The 23,277-nt window shown below is 37.4% G+C and overlaps 2 protein-coding genes across 3 annotated transcripts in view; both read right to left on the bottom strand.

The window, feature by feature from the left end:
* LOC131774659 (E3 ubiquitin-protein ligase rnf213-alpha) overlaps nucleotides 1–9,609 on the bottom strand; it is a 53,809-nt gene extending 44,200 nt beyond the window's left edge. Inside the window, exons 1-4 of the mRNA XM_066165135.1 lie at nucleotides 9,383–9,609; nucleotides 5,226–5,718; nucleotides 3,395–3,609; nucleotides 205–497 (exon numbers count right to left, since the gene is read on the bottom strand). Of these exons, the coding sequence (XP_066021232.1) occupies nucleotides 205–497; nucleotides 3,395–3,609; nucleotides 5,226–5,718; nucleotides 9,383–9,578 (1,197 nt within the window). The 5' untranslated portion in view covers nucleotides 9,579–9,609. The remainder of the gene's footprint in view (nucleotides 1–204; nucleotides 498–3,394; nucleotides 3,610–5,225; nucleotides 5,719–9,382) is intronic.
* A 732-nt stretch (nucleotides 9,610–10,341) lies between these two features.
* Nucleotides 10,342–20,814, bottom strand: LOC131774649 (NADPH-dependent diflavin oxidoreductase 1-like). 2 transcript variants are annotated; one of them, XM_059090703.2, is made up of 16 exons: nucleotides 20,375–20,814; nucleotides 20,205–20,282; nucleotides 19,585–19,682; nucleotides 19,081–19,179; nucleotides 18,542–18,643; nucleotides 18,078–18,175; nucleotides 17,843–17,978; nucleotides 16,862–16,983; nucleotides 16,385–16,557; nucleotides 15,676–15,723; nucleotides 14,211–14,318; nucleotides 13,627–13,828; nucleotides 13,020–13,079; nucleotides 12,209–12,327; nucleotides 11,832–11,926; nucleotides 10,342–10,766 (listed from the first exon to the last, which is right to left on the bottom strand). In XM_059090703.2, exons 1-16 carry the CDS (start codon nucleotides 20,528–20,530, stop codon nucleotides 10,622–10,624), a joined length of 1,839 nt encoding a protein of 612 aa, XP_058946686.2. In that variant the 5' UTR covers nucleotides 20,531–20,814; the 3' UTR covers nucleotides 10,342–10,621. The 2 variants fall into 2 exon arrangements, with proteins under 2 accessions (XP_058946686.2, XP_058946687.2); XM_059090704.2 differs by having other exon boundaries at nucleotides 17,843–17,975; nucleotides 20,375–20,813.
* Nucleotides 20,815–23,277: the final 2,463 nt, after the last annotated feature.

Below are 23,277 nucleotides of genomic sequence, written 5' to 3'. Positions count from 1 at the left end.
GATATCGCCCCTTCCATTAATTTTACGCCGGTTCAATGTAAATTTTGTTTTGAAATGTCAGACAAATTCGTCCACTTGACCCTTGAAGATGTTTTTAAGGTTTTACTTTAGGAGATCACAAGTTACGTTTAGAAGTTTTGGTTGTGAACGATTCGTCTGAGAGAATAATGACCACTACTTATTTTTTTAATTTATACAGTTTACCTTGTCAATATTGAAATCTGGTGGCTTCCTTCTCTCAGGTTTTCTGCGTGAAAACTGAATCCAAACGTTGGTAAGGCAGTTTACAACTTTGTCCAACTCCACAATTGCTTCTGTTGCCTTCATTTTTACCTCGCACTTACCAACAATAAAGCCTCTCCACTTGGGTAAGTAGGCTAGAAGTGCAGCTGTGCGATTTCTCGCCGTTTTTTCAGACCAAAACCATCCTTTAAATGAGTTCCACCAGTCCTTCTCGGTGTAAATGTAACTTACTCCGTCGAACTGGTGCCATGTTGCTAAACCGTAAAAAAAGGGGAAAAAATCCACATTCATCTATAATAGGTCAGAGGCAGTAGGATTTAAACGACCAACAGGTTGTTGTCAATGTATACTTCACCGGATTCGCTAATCCTTAGAATTTTTCATCTTTGATGGGAAGCTAGTCTGCGTAAATTCGTTTCTGTAGAATCTCGCTTTGCGCAGTATATGCAGAAGCTAGAAGTATCAAGAAAATTCTAACTAATCTAAAGCCGGTGAAATTTAAGTTTTCCTGTAATCGTAAATATTGCGCATCAGTTAAAAACCGTGGTGCACTTCTCTGCGAGAAAGCTCTTCTTCCCAAGCTTCAAAATATTGGGACCATTAGTATATCATAGTTGCTTTGTTCAGCAGTGAACCTATTAAATGGGTAGAATATGCTTTCTCGCAGGTTAGCAATGCAAATCACCTATTAGCATACATGCAGCACCGTCAGCGGTATTATACAAAGGCCTTAGGGAAAAAAGAAAGTTCCTTACGTAAGCGTGCACCCAATTCGTTTGTTCAAATAAAATACGATTTTGACAAGCACCAGGTAGAAGGCTTGCAACAGGTTGTAAAGGTGTGTATAGACGCTCCTCACGTACTCTCAATATTTTAAACAATTTAGGCCCACTTTTTCAAGTTTGGATCAGGCTTTTCAGGCTACCATAGGGCAGATTACGGCAACACACTGGCCAAACTTCTGCTGTTGGAGTCAGGGTGTTTTACAGGAGTTATAAAAAAACCACACAAGCCAAGCACGGTCCTTGAAAACGGAAACTTTTTGGTGGCAAATCAACAGGACACCCGTAATAGGATAAGCCTTGTGCTCGAAAAGTGTCAAGTTTTGCTTTTCTCTATCTTGGTTTCCTTCTACAGATTTCGACAAAAATTTCAATTTAGTTAAGCCAGACAGTCTTCTTTTGTGGGGTAAATGGGCATTGCCTGGGATCATTTATTATTTCTCCATTGACATGAAGACCAATGAAGAAATGTAAAATGGTTTCCGTGTTTACATAGCCTGATGAGGAAACCACGACGCGAAGCGAAGTGGTTTCCAGCTTATCGAGTGTTCTCCCAACCTCCCAAGTGTTTACATCAGGCTATGTAAACACGGAAACCATTTTACATTTCTTTTATAAAATAGCTAATGAAAGAAGAACGAAAACCGTGTTTACATACTCTCATGTAAAATGGTTTTATGGCCAATTAGAGCGCGCGTACTATTTGAATTATTTTATAAAACTTAATAAAGCATCCCAGAAACTTTGGGAAAAGTAAGTACCAGCTTTTGGCTTAAGAATCTGTGGAATGCTCTGGGTAACCAATGCTAGCTTTGATCAGTCGCTGAAGTGTTACTTTAAGTTTTTAAACAAAAATGTCAGTTTTTTAAGAAAAGAAATTGAATAAATGTAGCATTACGGTAAGTAACAGTAATAAGCATATTCGTTATTGACACGTAGAGCTGTACCTTCAAGTAACAGTTTGGGCACATTAAAAAATTATGATCCTTCTTCAGTGGAAATAATTCAATTTGGCGAAGATTAAATTACATTTTCCCGTGAAGTTATTTGTTTACAATACACGGCATTGTATGAACTGACAGTGCTCATTACAATTATTCTTGGGAGCTTCAAATAACAGTTTGTGCAGAGTATAATCTGACCATTACAATTGAAACTTCTAAACCAGAAAACCAAACAAGGTATTTTTTCTTAAAAAATTCTTAAAGTTGGAGAGAACTTTCCTCAGATTTGTAGGGTATTGAAAAATGTGCCGTAGCGATTGGGGATCCTAACTTGCGTTCACTAAATATATTACTTTATCTTCCTTTAAAAACTGTAATTTCCAGTGACAAAGATGCTAACATAGGGTTGAGTACATTTGCCATGGAGAAAAAACGCCCCATATTTTTTTCTTCTTGTAAAATCGTCAAGTTTGCCATGATCAAGGCAGTCAATTTTTTCCTCTTTATTGTTTGTTTACAAACATAGTAATCTACAAACTGACAATACATATATATCATTTCTGTAAATCTATTAATAACACTTCCAGCAACCTGTTCATGATTTATCTTATCAGGCTTAAGATGGTTTAAAGTCTGCAAGTTTTGTGGTTTCTTGAGTCAGTTGGATTCCATCTTTAGAAACTACAAATGTACTGTTCCTGTAGAATTAGATATTTCCTCTCCAAAAAAAAGTTGACCATCAGCGTGCTAAAAAAATGCGAGTTCCTATTTTCTAGTCTGGTTACTGTTTCTTACCAAGTTGTTAGAGGAATTACTTCAGTGTGATCAGGAGTTAAGATATCACTCTTGTTTAGATCACTGTTTTTTGCTACTGAAAAACATGTTTCAACTTCTCCGTTGAACATCACCTAAGCTTTCCGGCCCCGATACGTAATCACCATCCACATTTTTATTCAAGATACTCGTTTTATTTGAAGTTTCTTTTGAAGAAATTGAAACGATATCCCGTGCTATCAGGAACAATTTCCGTTTTTTTCGACTTGATTAAACGTGTGATTTATTCGATTCTTCTCCTTAATGTCATCTCTTTGGTTTGGATTAAAGCAAAACAGTGGAAACCAACACAAAAGCAAAGAAGCGTCTTTCCCATATGGCTGATTCAATGTTCTGCATCATGCATGTGATAGCGTGTGTATATATATATATATATATATATATATATAAAACGGTAAAAAATATAGCACTTTCGACGGTTGACGGCTATTCTTTGGGCCTTTTAACCGATAACGCCACTAAGACCCTTTTTTTTAAAACGCTACTCACGAAATATCGGTTACAAATCCCCTGGTTCGTCTAGCTAAATTTCAGAGACATTTTATAACAACCCTGTTAGAACATATAAAGCAAAATATAGTAACAACTTACCGCCATGTTTCAGGTATTTGTCTGGTATAGAGAGAAATCGATCGACTATAGTTCCATCATAACGTGATTTAAACTCTATCAGTTCTTCCCATAGAACAACCTTTTTCTTGATTATCACATACTTGTACTTGGTTCCCTTCCAGGCTCGGTGGATGGTGAGAGTGATCTGTCCTTGGAAGAGCTTAAGCTTCGTTTTCTCTTTGCCTTTGTCACCCCTAAGAGATTAAGTAGACTGGTATTGACACAGTCTATTGCGTAGCCACAATGGAGTTATAAATTCTAAGTTCAAATTCTGTTCATAAATGCATTCTTAACTAGTTTGCTGTCCTTCAAACAGCAAATGAGGCAACATCGTATCCCGACTTCCATAAATATTGATTATTCATCGCATTTAAAGACATTTCGCTTGAAAACTCCGGGATTCCTTCTATGATCAGCAAAAAGCACAATTTCCATACATCGAACTGTAAAGACAAAGCAAGTTTCTTTCTTCAATACAGCTATACTCCTTTTCAGGGGTCTTAAATAAACACTAAAAAAGAGGCAGTTTAAGACTGCATATGGCTACTGATTTGGCATAATTTTTATAGCATTGAAAAGAACTAGAGTTAGAAGGTAGTGTTGCAGAAGACTTGTCTCACATGCAAAACAGAAACCTGCCGCATCTTACATATTTATGAGTACCCTGTACCACAAGAGAAAGATGATTCAAGAATATAGTGAATAACTGACACTCAACCAATAATTAAATGGTAACAAATAATCATATTAACTATAGTAATGAAAAAATGGTAGTGCTCTCTCTTCGAATGAACAAAATGTTTCTTCAAAGTTTCCACGATATGCAGATGAAACCTATTTAGATGTTTCTGCAAGGAAAAGTATTGTTTGCAATTACATGCCGGAGACGCTTCTGTGAAATTATTTTGAGACGTTTATAATCTTTTGCAGTGTCACGGCAAGAACTGCAAAAAATATATCTTCGGATCTACTGGGCATAATTCACTAATTCAAAAGGTAACATACTCTCTCTTCAAAGAAAATATTTTAAGTCTAAGTTTTCATGATCCGCCGATCACACCTTTTAAGACATTTCTGCAAAGTAAGCTTTGTCCTGAAATGACTGTGAGATGTTTAACGTCTTCTTTAGAGCTCCGGAAGAAAAAATTAGTAACACCGGGAAACAGTGTAATCACGTGCTAATTCCGAGTGATATCCTAAGCGATTCAAAGAAATCGTTACCAAGCGTTGAACGCCCGAAGATGTGCTGAAACAAACAAGAACAAAGAACGAGGAATATCGGGTTAAACTCGGCAGACTTCGCCGTGGGCGAAGAGGTTGTTTGTATTCTATTGTTACACTCACTCACTCACTCAACAAGACAACATTATGGCTTCGCCTCCATACGAGGTAGTAGCCACAAAAATTGGTCATAACTACACACTTGTCTAATGAATCCGGTAACAAATGACGAAGTCAAGAGCTGGAGCTATAAATTTTAAAACATTAAGAGAGAGAAAAAGCATATTTCATTGATTCGTACTTGCACCCATATGGTTAAAATAAATGATAAATTAAAGAATACAGGAATACACCTCAACAACCAGTTCAAGGCTCGAACCGAGATCTATTAACGCGGAGTCCCCGCGATAACTGTCGAACCCTTGCGTTTCTCTATATTAAAGGACACTGAGGTAAGAGTTCATTTGACAACTTGCAGGTTTCTTTTACATCGGTGTTTACTTGTCACAGCACGTAAATTTCATGTAGGTTTACTTGGCTAATCTCAAGCTCGCAAAATTCGTGGAGTTTTTTACAAAAACAAACTAACCTTACTAATTTCATGTCAACACAGGTTGTCTTAAAGTCTCCCAAATCTTCTCCTTCTGCTTGAATATGCATATGTTCTTCTTCCATATTTAAGTCAGACGCTAACATGACATGGAAGATTACGGTGACTCCATTCTCTGGTTCAACCTGTGTCAGCTTCCCGTGCTGTGTTGCTGTTGGCTTTGTAGTACCTGGTTTATCCTCTGAATTCGACGATTCTGTAATGTAAGGGGCAGAAGCGCCAGCTCGATGGGGCAGACGTCTCCTTCTCATTGTAGGCGAGGTTGTCGGCGATGGGAAAGTTGGTGGGAAGTCCGCCGAATGACGATGGCTTTCCAGTGACTTGCTCTCGCTCTCTGTTGACCGATCAACTAAGGTGGAGCCACCCTCGATGACTGGCTGACCCGAGTGAATCGTGGGTTGTGTTTGTGGTCTTAACAGGGTCCCATGCTCGTCTCTGTATGAAAGCAGGCACTGCTGATTTTGCCCATCACCTTTGTGCGAGGAAAACCAAAACAATCCTTATTTGGAAAATAAGATTTAAGAGCATTGCTAACCAGAAGGTGGTTTCTTGAGAAAAACGGCCTATGCCCTTCTTGTATTAAACTGCCAAATTAACTTACTCTACGAGATTTCTCCCAAAAACAATTCACAAACAAACCCAGATTGGATTTAGTTTTCAGAGGGCTCACTAGAGATAAGGGACTGCATAAATTTACGATTTATGCTGTCCAGAAACATTTGGGTGGGGAGGTGGGGGGGGGGTGTCAATCAAACTGTTTTGAAAAAGGTTAACCAAAAATGTTTTATTCAAAACATGTAGCTACAAGTCAATTGCAAAAGAGTAAGTAGCAAGAAGAAAGGAAAGAAATTTCAAGACATTGTGAGATACACATGTTCAAGTCATGACGTGTAGAATAAATTAATAATGGTTTCTTTCAAGTACCTGTCAGAGTGAAAAAAAAACAACAACAACAACAACAACAACCAAATTCAACTGCTATATCGAATATAAGTTTTGTCAATGTTGGTATTTTTTGACATTACTAGTCTGCAATTCTCTTGGCATTTTTTGACCATTGGGATAGGTACTCCACCATGTTTTTGAGATGTAAGTGTGTGTTTGCAAAATCTTCAAATCGGGACCTCATTTCAGACCAGAAATAATTTCAAGTGAATTTCCGTGGAATTTCTACTATATGGAAATAGTTCACAATAACTTTAAAACTCTGGTTCAAAAGAAAAGGTTGGAAGTAAATGTGGGTGAAAGGTGAAATTTACTGTCTATCATTGTAAATATTGAAAACATTAATGATTCCCTCTTTATCAAATGTGATAAACGGGAACAAATTTTGTGTGATATAACTAAGCCCATACTGCCACCGTCATTTTGAATTTCCGCCTGGGTAGATTTTGGTCACGTGCTAGGCAACGTATAATCAAGAACAAGATAGAATTTCATTTCAGGCCTATTTATGGATTTTGTGGTGTATGACTTTCGCATTTTAGTTCGTAAAATTTATTTTGAATCTTCAGATTGTCTTGAAACTTAAAATAAAGTTGTTCTGTATAAATTCACTGAAAATCGGTAGCCAAAATTAATTTTTTAGGTGTTATTTGATTTTCGTGTTAACCTGTAATTTCGTCAGTCGCCGGCACCTTTTGTTGCTTCACACAGGAAAAACACACGATACAAAATGTAATGATCGATTTTTTTCCCCAATCTCGCGCCATAACAGAAAAAGCTTTTGAACACATGTAAACTCCGAGCGCTACGGAGTAAGTGATATTTTTAATGAATCTTCGAATTGTTTTCAAGTCCAAGGATTGTAAATTACATTTTCATGAAAAACGAAGGTTGTTCTCTTATTTCAGTGTGAATCCTCGCACGCCTGCCAGTCGCTGGCGCCGCTTGTTGAAACTAAACTCAAACGTTGCTGCATTATTTTAAAACTCAGAAACTACATGGCTCTGTAGTAGTAAAAGAGGGTTTCATTTGCAAGCACTGTAGACTTCAACATGAGAAGAACCTAATAAATCGCTCTTTCAGTTTTTATCTCAGTGTATAAATTATTTAGCCAGAACGAAAAAAAAATTAATATACGCATGAGTTGGAGCCATTCGTGTCTGCGGTGAAATACACGAATGGCTCCAGTCTCTGGTCATCCGCCTAAACTGACTAAATGAGTTTTGTCAGCGGATGACTTTTTCATCGCCGGAATATCGCTGAACGACCTCGCTGAACAAGCTAGACCCTTCTCTTTGTTATGTAAGTAGCCATTTCTTGTTTGACTCATCGGTGTTTTCACATTGATATTTCATTGTTCCGCTTCGAGACACGCGGTTAACAACACTCACGAGCAAGATATAACTTATTACCTTTTACTAATTTTATTATCCAATCACAGGTCGGAGCCATTCCTGTATTAAGTTGCAAGACTAGTACAGTAAAAACCCATAACAAAAACACAGCTCCTGGAGAAAATTCTTCGTAACCGAAAAGCTGCTTTTCGTTTGGCTCTGAAAAATTACCTACGAAATCAACGCCACCGCATCTTTCGGTTACGACAAATACAACGATTTTTGGCACTCGTTGGCATCGCAATTTCTGGACTGACAAGGCTTTGTAGATTTTTTCGTTATCGTTCAGTTTGGGTGAGGGAAAGTAGTTCGGACTGGTGGCAGCGCATTGTTAACCCTTTAAATCCCAAGATCTGATTGTTAATTCTCCCCTGTAGCTACTACACATTTCCTTGTAAATTAGTTTTGAGAACTTGGTGCTATATCAAGATAGCAGCTTCTACCTGATAAGTTTGAATATTATCATTACCTGTTTGCTGAAGAATGTATAGATATTGTAGGGAGAAGTTTTATGTTAATCACTTCTGGGAGTTAAAGGGTTAATGGAACATGGACTGAAATTGCGTGGTGGCTTTAATTTTTGCTGCCACTGGCCTTTGAAATGGTTTGTAAAACAATGAGATGAAAATTTTCACGTTTCTCGTCCTGTTCTACCTCAAATCTTCGTCTTTTCTCCTCTTACTCAGCTTCTTGTTTACTTTTTCGTTCTTCATACTCCAGGAATCGCCTCTCAGTTCGAAACATTTCTCCATAAATCTTTCCATTTTGTCAGCGGATGTTGGGTATCCGCCAGTTTCACTTGCTTGATTCGAATTTGCATAAAATATTTCCCAACATGTTAGTTCTACAACACAATCGTTTTAGAAACTCGCCTTCAATCACAAATAATAATTTTGTTCACTAATAAAAGCATTACCAACGCACTATCAAAGCATCGTGTATAAGCAAAACACAAAAAAACACTGTGCACATGCTTAGCACAAGTACATGAACATAAAGGTACGTTCGATAAATTGTCTAATTTGCATGACACAATTCTTGTCTGTGTATCTTTCTGTCAATACCTTTAAATATAAATCTCTTGCAAAAACACAAATGTTAAAGCACATAAAGTAAGTTAGATATAAAAACACATATATGATAAAGCGGGTAGAACTTGAAGTTGACATGTGTCGAAGTTACACGGGGCGAAAATGAAACGGAGTGAAACTGACGTAAACTGGATGTTGACTTAGGCTGTTTTCTATTCTTGTCTGCTTTGTTCTTTGGCCTTTGTTCGGGTTCTGCCACTGCCCGTCATCTCGATCGATAATTTATTTTGGTTTCGATTGACTCGAGTAGGCGAGCTTTCTTTTTTTTTCAAGAAATCATTGCTTTGAGACAAAAACTGTTTTCTACAGTAATTTCGGTGTTTTCACATTGAGGGCGAATTGTCTAGAATTTGGAGGCGAATCGTCTGACATTCGTTTACAGAAATCATGGTCCAAACTACCTCACATGATGGTTTCGATGTTGATTATTGTAAACATGTTTCGATCTGGTTTCGCGGGCCATGAACATTCTTTTTACTCAAACATGATCGAAACGTGATTAATCTAAATATGATTCGGCTTAGTGTGAACGCAGTCTAAATCGTCAGGTATGAACATTCTTTTTATTAAAACATGATCGAAACATGATCAATCTAAATATGATTCGGCCTAGTAAACGCAACCTAAATCTATTCACGGATCGGGTTCAATTTGAGCAATGTGTAGAAGACGTGTCTTAATTTCCATCCATGAAAGCACAATTTACCTTCAACGTGTTCTTTCTCTTTTCCAAAGTCGTGTCCTCTTGCCGAAGCATCGCTTAGCGGTTGCTCTCCTGTTGTATTTGGAACTTTTCCCTGGCTATGTGGAATATTTTGACCATGATGCAGAGGAGAACGACATTTTGGGCACCATTTAAAAGTACCTTTCAAGTCTGTGAATCCACATTCGGTGCACTGCATTGCTAGAAGCTACAGCCACATGTTACTCATGTCATTGACACTTCAAGATTGCGTCAAACTCTCGAACGACTGCTTCCCGGAAGCAGTTCTCAGAAATGTAACCGAAAGTGTTAGATCAGTTGCTAGGCGCTTGTAGGGCGGCATTTGTCAACACAATATGCATAATGGTGTAAAATAGAATATCTCGCTCAACACAATCTGGAAATCTGGCAATACTTACAAAAAGTTGGAAAGGAAGATAAAAAGGACTCTCTTCTCGAATATGCTTAGGAGTTTTCAGATTTAAGAGTGACAGAAAGAGAATATGAAATGATACAAGAGTTACCTCACCACTATTTTTAACTTTTTTTGAAGTAGTAAACAAGTTTGGTTATTTTCGTCCACCTAGATGCACCTTCACTCACAGTTTCGTTCACTGCACTTGAGGATTCTGTTTCTGACATCACCAGTACCAGAACTGTTTGGGCGTTATAGTCGTGAGAGTAAATATGAAGATTGGACAACAAAGACCCGAAATTGAATCAATCATTCCATACTTGTATTTCCGTCATATAGGGGGAGTTGAATCGAAATCACTCCTCTAAGCGCAATGTCTCAAGCCTACGCGTTTGCCTCCAGACCCCTGCATATCTTAAACGTAGATCGCGAGCCTTGCATCGCATTTAACTCGTCGGTACCTTCTCTGCTACTTGACAACAAGGAAGCGCGGGAGGTACACGAAGGACAAAATGGACGACAAAGTTAACGTTAGACATTGGCAAAATTCTCTTTTTAATCACCTTTAATAAAACAATATTGTTGTTCTTCCTTTTTTGTCTTTCTCATATTTTTTCCACAATCATCTTTGGTCAAACTGTTTCTCGTAGTTGAGAAAACACTGAAGCTCCCTTTCCTCGGTTGTCCCGGAATGAAAAAAATGCGTCAAATATTCACTGGCTTCTTTGATGTTGGGAGGCAATTTTTTCATGATGGGGTGTGATGAATTGTTGTTAAAATTTTCCACAAGTGTCAACGCCTCATCTTCTCAGTTTTACTTCCTCAAATCATGACCAGGTTTCACTCTGTAAATGTCTTGTACTTTCTAATTTTTTATGAAATTCCTCGGCGTTGGGTCTGTCCATTTTACCTTCTTTCATAAATATTTCAAGAAGGGCATCAGTAACATCGGTGGGCATTCTTTGAGAGTTTCTGGAAATATAACAGATGTAAACAGCAGTCAAACTATTACGAGGATTTTCATTATTGATATCAAGTAAAAAAAAATCACCAAAAAATACTGCAAAAAAATTAAATTATTTCCTCAGACTTTACTTCCTAAAAGTTCTATGTGCAGTTTATCCAACAGAATCATGTCACACATGATTTACTTCTTTTATTATTCTTGACCATTTATACCTTCCTAGCACCAAAAGTTCCACTGCTTGATATTCAGGAATGAAAGACTTAATAAACCTACACCTGAAGGATTTGGCGAGCTACTTTTTCCAATTATTTGGAATTCTCCTTTAAAATCTTACTTTCCAAAAAAAACGTGGCTTGTTTGCGATGTACGTTTCATTTTGTAGTAACAAAAACGTTATTTCAGAGGCTATTCTCGAGGAAAACGTGCTGAAAAAGAATTTCTCCCAAAAATTGTATAACTTCCAGTAAAAGTACCATTGTCAAGTCACCTACACTAAAAAAATTCCTTCGTTGACAAGTCTCCTCGTTAGAAAACTAGCACGTCTATTTTCAGACCAGGGAATTGAACAAGGAAAATGAAAGACATAGTTTTCCATAAACACTGCCATAAACACTGCCATAAACACTGCCAGAATAAATTATCAAGGAAAAACTTCTAAGGTAGCTGAAGTTATCACCCCATTGCAAGTTTCCCCTATCAGATATACCAAGTTCACCCCCACTTTTACGAGTTCACTAACACTAATTTCCTCTCAGTCAAACAATTTTTTTAAGACGAAATAGGAGTAACTTTTGAACTTACAATGGGACGAAACCTGAGCAAATCCATTTGAAGAACTTGCAATTTAAGATCAAATTTGTAATTCTCCTTACGGTCAGCCATACAATTCTTATAATGTCAGTTCAGAGAATGTAGTATTGGATCAACTAATTATCCCCAAATTGATTAATTTCTTTATTCTGATCACTTATCTGGTTGAAATTGTATTGGTATTGTAAGGAGAAATTTTGTCTTGGTCACTCATGGGAGTTAAAGGGAAAAGAGTTAAAGCAAAAGAGCATTTATCATACCCGGCTATGTAAAACCATCCTTGTTTGTTGACCAGAAGATCCCAGACAAGAAAGCTGTGTTCTAGCAACCTGTGCTGGACGTAAATCTTGTCTTCCTGTACACAGAGACATTTTGAGAGCAAGAGACAATTTCAACAATAAATGCCTTTATGTGTTGATCTCTAACTGGAAAAACAAATAAATGTTTTTGTGCTCCCTTTGTTCGGATTCACATTTTTTTTCACGTGATTCTTTTTTCTCATTGTTTCTTTGACGGCCTCTAAGTTCTCCGATGCACCGCGCTCTCTAATGAGGGAAAAATTGTGATCTGCGATAAGTGACAACCGTGGCTAAGTCCTTGTACCATAGGGGGGAACAAGATTCCCATCTTAACATACCTGATCTCTCGAAAAAGCAGTAAACAACTGCAAACTTCCATTTTCAACCAAGGGACCCCATTGGTCTTGGAAAAAGAAATCTTTGTTACTATTCCGACAGCCAAAGAACAGCACACAGTCTGCAAGAAGACATCCACATTATACAACTGATAAAGGCCGCTACCTGATTGATACTAAATGACACATAACAAATAACAAAAATAACAATTGTGATTAGTTTTTGTGATTAATAACAAACAAACCATGGGTCAAAACTCGAAGGCGAAAAAACCGCAAAAATATATCAGAACGAAAAATTTACCATTCCTGGAGTGACAACAGTAATTTCAGAGGAACTCAGCCAGATGTCAAAACCTACAATCCTATCACGACTGACTTTGGATAGCTGGTTGTGTTAGTTATATCAGACTCCTTTCGGCGGACGCCAACAACTACAAGCACTCCACGAACGACTTATATGCCAAATAGAATTACATAAATCTACATAGACGGATCGAAACTGACCAATCACATGTGACGGACACTACCCCAGTCTTCCAGCCTGAGACATCGTAGAAAATATGTCCAGTTTCCACGAGTCAGACCTACAACATTTGAAAAACCATCTTTTTCGAAACGACAGTTACGGTAACCGACCACAGTTTTTTTTAAGAGACCGTTACCTCAACCAGACGATTAAACGAGATATTAGAAAATTTCAGTTTGATTGCGTTACTAGCCTAGACCACTCATTTCAAGAAGTGAGGGTTTTAGGGACGTGAATAGCTTAAGGCAATATCTCCTCCTGCTGGTGGAACAAACCCTCGCTTACCTCCAGCAGACTGTGACACTCTCTCTTCAATAAGACTTCTAAACGGAGCACAGCCAGTACCTAGAGGAAAAATACAACGCATCAACAGTTTGTTTGTTTAACCACAAAAGCAAGATACCTCAGTTTTAAAGTTATCTGCGTTTACTTTGAATTACCAATGCACAACCTCATTAGGCTTGAAAAAATAAAGTTCCAGGTGTAAATTATCAAGAACGTAACTCACCCATAAACTGAATCAAAGTATATAACGAAAACACGCAACTACTAATGATGTATAAAAGCATCTCTTTAAGAAGCACGGGCGGTTTTCTCAAAGAAAATGACCGACCATAGGCACATTTATGAGGTAAACAGAGGTTGTGGGGTATAAACTTTTCTGAAAATAGGCGTCAAAAAAATAAAGCGAGGTGTATTCTTAGTATTGTAACGTGTTGGCGTTTAAATACCTCTGCTTGTCTATAGAAAATTCAGTAATGTTCTACACATAAATAAAACCAAGAAGCACACGTCAATACAAAATCTAAAAAATTTAAGGCAAAGGTCTTTGACCAATCATGTAAAAATACACGTATGATAAAGAAAAAAATTGTGCAACATGTCAAATTACCTGGGCCTACCATGACAATAGGTGAGTCTAAAGCCTTGGGAAATGATATTGTTCCTTTCTTCACCCAAACAGGTACACGACAATCTTTGTTCAAAGGGTCCAGAGAAGCCAGCCATGTGGAGCACAGGCCTCGCCTCGGTTTGACAAGTTTAGTATTGTAGTTTACAACAGCTACCAGTAATTGGACTTCATCTGGATGAGCCTGTCAAGATAGGGTCAAAATTTCTCTAGTAATTTTAGTACTGATTTTAGGCTGAATGCAGAATTACGCGGGAGGTTCCTGAAAATATTTTACTACGAGTTTTCTAAGTAGGAGGAGGAACATATTTGTATCTTATGGTAAGTTTGTAATTTTTGAAAATATTTCCAGAGTTAGTTCTTTCAGGAACGAAGAGGCTGAACTCAAACGTCAGTCTTCGTTTGCGTCTGCTGCTTCCGCTCGTGCTGATACAATGCCCCGGCTTTTTCACATGGCACACAAGACTTAAAGTCTTTATCAATGTCTTTGCAGTGGAGTGGAGTGTAACGAAGGGCAGCTAAAAGATAGTTAGAATATTCATTTTCCCGGATACAGGTCCTCTTACCTTCAAAGAAGAAGCAATAGAAAAAGCCCGCGGTTGAATCGGTGGGATCAGGTCAAATAAATATTCGAAGGGGATGTTGGCACTAGCAGATGGAAAGTCTTGAAGAACCTATAGACAGACATTGCACACCTTTCGTCAAACACTATCTCTATTTATCATTAAATACCGTAATGATTCGATTTAGCGCCCGGGGCGCTTATTTAATTCGGTTACCAAAAGGAAGGCGCTTATTAGGGACAGGGCACTTATTCTTTAAAAAAAAAAAAAGGAGAATGTGCCGAATAAAGCTTCGATGTTTATTTGAAAAGGCTCAAGAAACTGGAAAAGGGACTTGTCGTCTCCGGATCCTTCCTGGCTAAAACGAAAAGCCAATTAGTCGCCGCAAATTTTAAGACGAGATCACATAGCAGTTGAGAGACTGAGACGAAGGCCACTGTTTTATTATGAGACTATAAATCAGCAGTTACACGAAGGTGGACCACAGTTGATCTCAATGTACATAAACTACAACAATGATATTACTGAAACGGAATAGGGGCGCTTGATGGCAATTTCAGACAGGAGTATTGACCCTTATTGAAATAAGGGTGCTTACTCAAAAGGGGCGCTTATTAACAAGACCAAATTTGAGAGGGGCTCTTATTAGAGAAGGGGAGCCTATTGGAAAGAGGACCCTAAATCGAATCTTTAAGGTATGATTATTCAACCTGCTGTTTCCTTGAAAATGATGACACGCAGCAGCCTTGTGGTTAGCGCACTGAAAAGTACAAGCCCTGGCCGGTGCTACTGTGTTCTTTGAAGGACCTTTTCCTCCCACAGTGCCACTCTCTTGCCAAGAGTATAAATGGGTAGTTTAAAGTTTCAGAGAAATTGCTGGGCTCAATGGACCAGCATCCCGCTCAAGTTGAATAGAAATACCCCTAGTGACTACATGTTCCAGAAACTGGGAATAAAAGATCCCCAGAGTCGTAATTTTACCGGTATACAATTCTTTTTCCGTTGCAAGTCTTAAAAATGTGACAAAAAAAAAATTTTTTTCAGGTCCATTTTACAACTACTCGTTTCAGTAGTGTTCTTAGCTGCGAGGATCCCTTAATTTCATCTCTCCACCGCAGTGCAAATATATGAATTTTCATATATCTAAAATCATCATTCACTTGGATGTTTATTTTTACCCAATTCATTGATCAGCTCCCAGTTGGCTTGTTAGCTCAAATGGTAGAGCGCCGCACCGGTATCGCAGAGGTCATGGGTTCAAATCCCGTACGGGCCTGAATTTTTTTTTTTTTTTGTTCAGGTCCAATTTACAACTACTCGTTTCAGTAGTGTTCTTAGCTGCGAGGATCCCTTAATTTCAAAATCACCTCTGTTAAACAAATTGATCACCTTCAGTTGCTCTCACCAAGATGGTGAGTGCTTCAGAAACTTAATTCACCTTGCTTCAGAATAACAAAATCAAATTTACCTCCAATGTGGTCCTTTTCTGTCTGTAGCAATATGAATAAAGTTCCTCCTGAAAGCACAAGTCATTCGCGTGAAAATAAGCGATAAACTGGCATATCTAGGAGTTTAACTGAAAGAGCGGTAAAGTAGACCCTTCGTCACAATAACTACCAAAAATAATCTACAGCAATTGAGATACTTGTTGAAAGAAAGGTCGAGTTCGAGAAGTATGAACCAGAAATTTCAACTCAATACAACTGCAATTCTCAGAGAAGAGAATGCCTGAAACTGTTCCTATTTAGAAACAATTGTGTAAAGGGGATATATGTAACCGTAGGGCATGGAATGAATCCATGGGTTGTATGGGATGGAATGTACTTGAGGAATCTTCTGTCACTTTTCAATCACATTTTGGCGAGATATTATGAGGAACTGATACTTTCTTTCTCAGAATGACAAGTTTTTTTTAAAACCTTGTGCATGTCAAATGGAAAACACTGAAGCCTCAAAGGCTTTTCCTAAGCAAGTGTTTCTGCACAATTGGTTCTCTACATCTAATATGGCACAATCGGAGTGAACTTTGAAGGCTTAATATTGTGGCCTGCATGCAGAAAACTCTTCATTTGCACATGAGTGCTGACTCAAATTCAGCCATCATTTTATACCAATGCTGATTATCATAAGTAGATTTGCTTTTCAAGTTAAAGTTAGACCACAAAATTTATTTATACCTGTCCCTCTGCAGAGCAAAACTCTTGAAGTTTTTCCTTTTCCAGCTCTGAACTTGTGAAGTGGGAAAGAAGCTCAAAGAAGTATCTTCTTGGTACACCTTGAATGTCTAGATAATGTTCCACAAGGTGCTTAATGGAGCAAGGCTGAGGAAGCTGGTGTGGAACAGGGAGATCTGTCACATTAAATCATGTAGTTCAACATTTAATCATGGTGGAAAGGCACAAGCTGTTTTGAAAACAGATTTTTCTTAAAGGGGCTTTGTAAGGAATTTCCTAACTAAGCATTAAATACAAACTGTACAGCAAGATGCCAAAAAATTACCACATCCCACAGAAGGATCCTGAATTTTCCATGCCACATGCTGAACTAGTATGACCAAAAAAACTCTGGCATTGTAATAACATTCTAAAATCCAATCACTTCAGCAGATGAGTGCATCTTTTAAATGACAGCTATCAGTTCTACAAACCACTAACCTGGATCATTCTGCTCAAGATGGAACATTTTTTCGGGTTCTAGTGATAAAAGATTCATAAATTCTTGTACAACATCAGGCAGATTACTTGGCTGCACCATAAGAACGTCACCTGGAGAGTGGCTAAAGAAGAGCACCAACAAAAACAAATTGACGTTTTACAATGAAATAATAGCAATCTCCTCACCTCACAGCCAAATAAATAATATAAAATTAGTGGAATTAGTGGATATTTGTACGGTGTGTTTTAAGTATCTATTATTTATACAAACATGACAAGCTTGTTTACAACTGGCATTTTTTGGGTAAGAAGAAGGTAACTGATGGATCACTGAAAATTACAGTATCTCAGACAATCTTCATGGCCACTAAAATAGTCTCTCATTAAACCTGTGTAGCCCCAATAAAACATCTTAAGATGACATGAAAGTTACAGTGTAAGTCTTGCAAGAATTCTACCAGTATGGAAATGGAACAAAAATTACTAGAAATATTTCTGTGCAGTCCAGCAGTCAGCTTTAAAAACTAATTTTGCTCATATGGAGACAATATGTTCAATTCAAGAAAACAGACCATGCTAGAGGATTAACCAGCTGTTGGTAAGGTCAAGATGTGTAGTAGGGTAGAACAATGTGTCATGTGGGCTTCACATCTTTTCCATCATACTAAACATAACTCAAGTCTCCAAATATTTTTTCCAAAAGAATTCCTATCTGTGTTCATTAATAAAAGCATTTTGTTTACAATTATTCCTCCCAACATCGAAGTATTTTAAGCAAATGATTCGATACCAAATTATAAGAGCAAAATATGGAAAAAAAATTGTATAAAAGATGGTAAGAGAGTTTCTTTTGAGATCTTGGATGTGTAAGGGTCAAATAAAGAAAGACATAAAATTAATCAAATTTATCTGATTTAAATTCAACCTGAAATCATTTAAACCATGACTTTTCAATAAATTAAATTTAAGCAGTGTTAGTACCTTATTCCAGAACCCTTGATATCAAATTGCACCAGTCTTACATCTTGCCAGTGATCTGGTGAAGTCACACGGTTGTTTGATATTAGCTGTGCATTGAAAGGATGTCTTCTGCTTGGACTGGAATCTGACATAACTGCTTGGATAAAGACATTGGAAAAAAGACCAAGAGTTTTTGAATCAAAGTATGAATCACTATTGAACCATAACTACAACATTTTTACTTCTGTCAGCTTACCTCCATTTTCTATCAAAGAGCTTTCACATGCTTTGTTTGTGTCCTCTGTTACATGATTACTGGTATCAACAAAGATCACCTTGAATCTCGAGTGAGGCCTGTTTAAAGAGCAAATCAATAAAATTCTTAAATTCAGTGCACCTTTATGTGTTCACTACATCTGTCCAATTTCCTGTTATTTTCTTATGCATATTGGATGACAACATAATGTTTATGAAGACAACAAGAGGTTTTTTTTTTTCCGGGCATGAAATCAAGAACATTCAAATATAATATTGTACCTTTTGTTGCACTTCTCAACTTTGTGCTGTCCTTTCTACCAAAGTAATGTCTCCCAGGGAAAACAGTCTTGTTTAAAGCTAATTCAGTGTTTAATTTTCATGATCTCTTTAATCATACTGACGACAAAAATTCACAAGAAGATAGGGATCGATCCTAGTCTGGAACAGACATTGCCACTTTACCTAACATTAGCACTGATGATATCCTTTCCAGCTGGCAGAGGATGTATTCTAAGCATTTTTTCCCATAGCTGCTTCAACCACGGATCAACAACTGCATCTGGCCTAAGTCAAAAGAAAAAGAAACTTGATTCTTTACTTTCCTACCATAAGTGCACTTGTCTTATAGGATGCACTGACTGATGTATTTTTTAACTCAATATTCAAGGATACCAGTAGTGTCCTTAGTCTGGTTCAATTTAATCCTTCTATTCAGGACATATGATTTATAATAAACAACTACCATGAGCAAGTTACAACTGACAAATATTGCATGCTAAGACCTCCAAGGGAGGACAGAGAGGTGGATTTTTTTTTCAAAGGAGGCGGCATTGTTGACCCCATACTTTTAGGTTCCATTCAATTAAGATATTCTTGTTGTATTATCCCCTACTCTATAAATAGACATAAGTACTTGTTGATCCAACCTAAGTTGACAAACAGACACGAGTTGATTCGGAAGAAAAGATTCACAACTTGCTAATCCCAAACTTGGAACATACCCAAGATCATGCTGGTCATCTGCTAGGCCAACCCTTTGCAGTTCTCTACCACCCAACTGGATCAGTCTTTTATTTAGCTTCTTGGCAATAAAGTTAAATCTGTAAAATAAAAATAAATCAAAAATTACTTTAATCAGAGTAGACTGATGATGAATTACTTAAGATTTATAGTATCCATTATTTATCATCAAGACAGAATCAAAATTCTGATAATCTGACTTTCACAAAATCCTTATCTTGAGATATTTCCCAGCCACCTTAACCCATTAAATCCCACATCAAATTTGTAATTTTCCTTACTGTCAACAATACAAATCTTACAATATTAGTTCAGATAATTTAGTATTGGATCAACTTATGATCCCCTAATTGATATTTTTTTTATTCTCATCACTTATCTGGTTGATATTGTATTGATACTGCATGGAGAAATTCTGTCTTGGTTACTCATGCGAGTTAAAGGGTTAAATCATATCTTTCATTCCCATCACCATCTAAACCTACTTTGGATATGATGAATCTCCTAAGCCTAGGACTGCAAATGACAACCCAGATAGCGAATTAACAGGAAGGTTTCTTCTGAGGATAAATCTCCAAAATTTCTATAAAAGATCAAACAACATGTTGTTATTGTTGTTTTATTTTGATTTTTTATTTTCTTGTTAATCAAGTACCACTATAACTATTTCATTTTACTGAAGAATAAATTTTGAAGTTCTCCCACTTTATAGATGGAAGATAATCATGATTAGCTTCTCTTGTGATCTAACAAGCTGGAAAATCAGAGTAAAAGAGTTAAGAGCACTTTTTAAAAATTATTATTTAATATTTTTGAAGTTATAGAGCAAAGCTCAATCAGTAAGAACTAGGCTTTTTTTACTCTGCAATGCAGCGACAAGATCAAGAGAGGGTTGCTCAGAATTAAAAAAGATATATTTATAACAGTGGTTTTTTTTTCAAGCCTTATAAAAGCAATTCTACCCCATTAAAATTCGACTCATTAACGAATCACTAACGATTGGAGAGAAAGTTAAGGAAAAATTTATTAAGACTCTTAAATAAAAATAACTTAAAATTAATCAATGAACATTTTGCCATAGAATAAAAAGTATAGCTGTAACAACCTTCATATTATCAGGTTCATCTCCTTGACCTGTTGTTGCACATACAAATATCGCAAGCTCTTCTTCAATCAGCTTCATCTGAAAAAGTATGCAAGTCATTATAATACCTACCATGTACTTACGTAACAAAATATCTTAACATAACTATAGACATCTGATGATAGGCATACCACATTGTAATCGTCTAGAGCCAAAACACTCGCTGACAAGTATCTTCTTTTTGCTTCTCGACCGATTCTTTCAGCAACTTCTTGGGCAGTCCCAGTTTGAGAGCCATACAGCACAGAGAGCCTTCTTCCTCCTGCCCTCGTCATTTCGTCCGCCATTACAGAGAACTTTATTGAAAAATACCTCTGACCCGAAAACACTGCAGGCCGGGATTATTCATTTCACTATTACGTGACTATTCCAGCTGACGACGGTCACGCAATACCACCAAAGTATATTTGTGTGGTCAATGCTTTTAAAAAATTGCTTGATTTTTTATTTAGCGAAGTAAACTGTTAACACTTCGGGATTTATAACAAGATTGCTTACTGGAACCACGAATGATTTGTTTTTACTTAAGCCATCAAAGCCATTTCACCGCTGACCACTCATATTTCCGACTATTTTTCTTCCCCGTCTTGTTACCAAAGTAGCGCCGCTTGGATAGAACAGCGAAGACATGGCATCCAATCTCGATTTTGCCGAGGATATCGAGGAAGCCAAAGTATACATGGCAAAGAAAAATGTTTTCCAATTGTTCGAGGTGAGGAATATCTTCCATTCGTCTTGTTTTTAGAGGGGAGATTTGTTGATCGTTCGCTGAAAGAATGTAAATGACATCGGATCACTCGAGTTCTTATCTGAAACAAGAGAGGAGTTTTTTCAGTCAACATCCAACAGGAAATCTGTTCACTTTGGGACAGTACCACCACGCATATAGAAAATCATTCCTTGGTTCTATCTGAAACATTTTCGCTTTAAGCTGTTTGGCTAAACAATTACTTGCGATGTTAATTAATTCAGTTTCGTAGTTACACGGACATCATAATTGCACGATTGCGACAATAAGAAAACCAAGAACTAACATGTTCCTATGCAGATCAAAATCATATTTAAAACTTATTTTCTTTCGAACCTCTCCCATATGTATTAAAGCTTTCCCTCCGGAGTAAAATGGCTCATAATTCTGTCATATACCGACAAAGTTTCACATTTCGAGGTCACCAAGGTATTCCCGGTAAACCAATCAGGATAACAACAAAACACATTACGTTATGATTTTTTGACGACTGGTGGTTTTACCCTTCAGTTTCATAGTTTAAATCATGCAATGGCAATGTCCTTTCTCTTGGATATCATTATTTAATGTGGGGTATTTGTAAAATGGCACAGCGATAGAATTAAGTAACTGTGCGCAATGTCCTTGGTTACGTATTCAATGATTTGATATATACCGTATTTATTCGATTAAATGCAGCGGCGTTTATTACATTTTTCATGATTCGAGTGCGACGTTTACTAAAAAACCAATTATTATTTGTAAACAATACTAGGGTAGCTTATCATTTTAATTTAAAAAAAAAACACCGAAACATGTTTTAGTGCTTCTCTGAAAAGTCATTTGTTATATTCTTCTCAATTTCACAATTTGCATGTTTGTATTACTGCAATACATAAAGTGAATAAAAATTTTAAGTCGGGTATGCTTTCTCGACATCAGAACTGGTACATTCAAAAGGATTTGTGCCTGGTTCACTCAAAATCTCCAACTGCAATCGGAGCAATGATCACCATGTGCTTTTTGAGTCTATTATTCGAATAAACACCGCATGATGATGCGGCGTTTATTCGAGGGCGGCGTTTAATCGATTAAATACGGTAAATAAGATTTGCTTGTGACCAAAAGATAACCAGGAGTTTTAACGCAATTTGCATATGTTTGACTAGACTCAATTTTTTGGCCACTTATATCCAGTGTTAGTGGATATAAGGTCCAAACTTTAAAAGAAGAAAAGGCTTGACGAAGTAACCGATTTGTATTATCAGGAAGGCGGGGGGACATATTGGTTATATTCAGTTTGATCTTGACATACCAACTGATGATGTCAACAAAGCTCTTGACTGATGATTCCTAGCTCCTTAGGAAATATTTCAAACCTTGTCAGTCACTATGTACCCTATTTTGAGTTTCCTTACGATTTTTAACCGCTGATAGGTGATAAAGATGAAAATTTAATATTCGCTGATATAAATGGCCTTATTACGTTATATTAAACAAAAATTTTGGTACACTGCTCGAGTTAGTGTCCTCAAGGGATTCTCTTCCCAACTGACCCAATCCTGTCAATCCGTAATCTTAAAAGCTTCGAAAGGCTGCGGTTGCCCGGGATCTGGGGTACATGCAACACAGGTGAGGATTGCTCTAGAGGACTCCCTTCTCATGTTTCATAAACCCCATGCATCCCTATCAATGATAAAAAAACAACTTGAACAATGTTCAATTATTTGTCTCAGAAAATTTAGCTTTTTGTCTTCCCCCTTCGATGTTGCCGTGGGGGAAGGGAGGGGGGAATGGAAATAACCTGTGTAGCTGGCCGTCGTTAGATCGAGTGCGCTGGAAACGAGCGGTGAAATCTCCTGAGGTTTTAAACGTTAAAACAGGAGAAACCGCTCGAAGCTCAGCTGTTCGCTTTAGCCGCACCGCAGCCTTCATCTCCATCGAGGACTCGTAAAAACAGTTAGCTAACCCGACCAAGTGTCAAGTGCAAGTGGGTAACCGGTGACGACCTAACATCCTCTTTACATCCCTCCCATAGTTGCTTCATGTGATAAGTCCCGGATTAGGGTCCCGGGGATGGACTTAACTTTAACTATCTTCCAGCTGTGGAACAAGGGGCATATACAGACGGCAAATAATGCTGAAACACCGAGAAAAATATAATAGCCATACAGTAAGATTCCCTTGAGCTGGTACGCTTTTAACCAAGAATCTATGGGGGATGACGTTTGATGTAAATTTTCTCGTTTCAGAGCCTTTTGACCGCAGTTGTTCACAATCGACCCGAAAACCCGGTAGAGTTTCTTC

Source organism: Pocillopora verrucosa, chromosome 4, assembly GCF_036669915.1.
Source record: "Pocillopora verrucosa isolate sample1 chromosome 4, ASM3666991v2, whole genome shotgun sequence".
In the NCBI taxonomy this organism is placed as follows: domain Eukaryota; kingdom Metazoa; phylum Cnidaria; class Anthozoa; order Scleractinia; family Pocilloporidae; genus Pocillopora; species Pocillopora verrucosa.
Note: the sequence above shows the minus strand (reverse complement) of the source record. Positions and strands in the feature narration are given on the sequence as shown.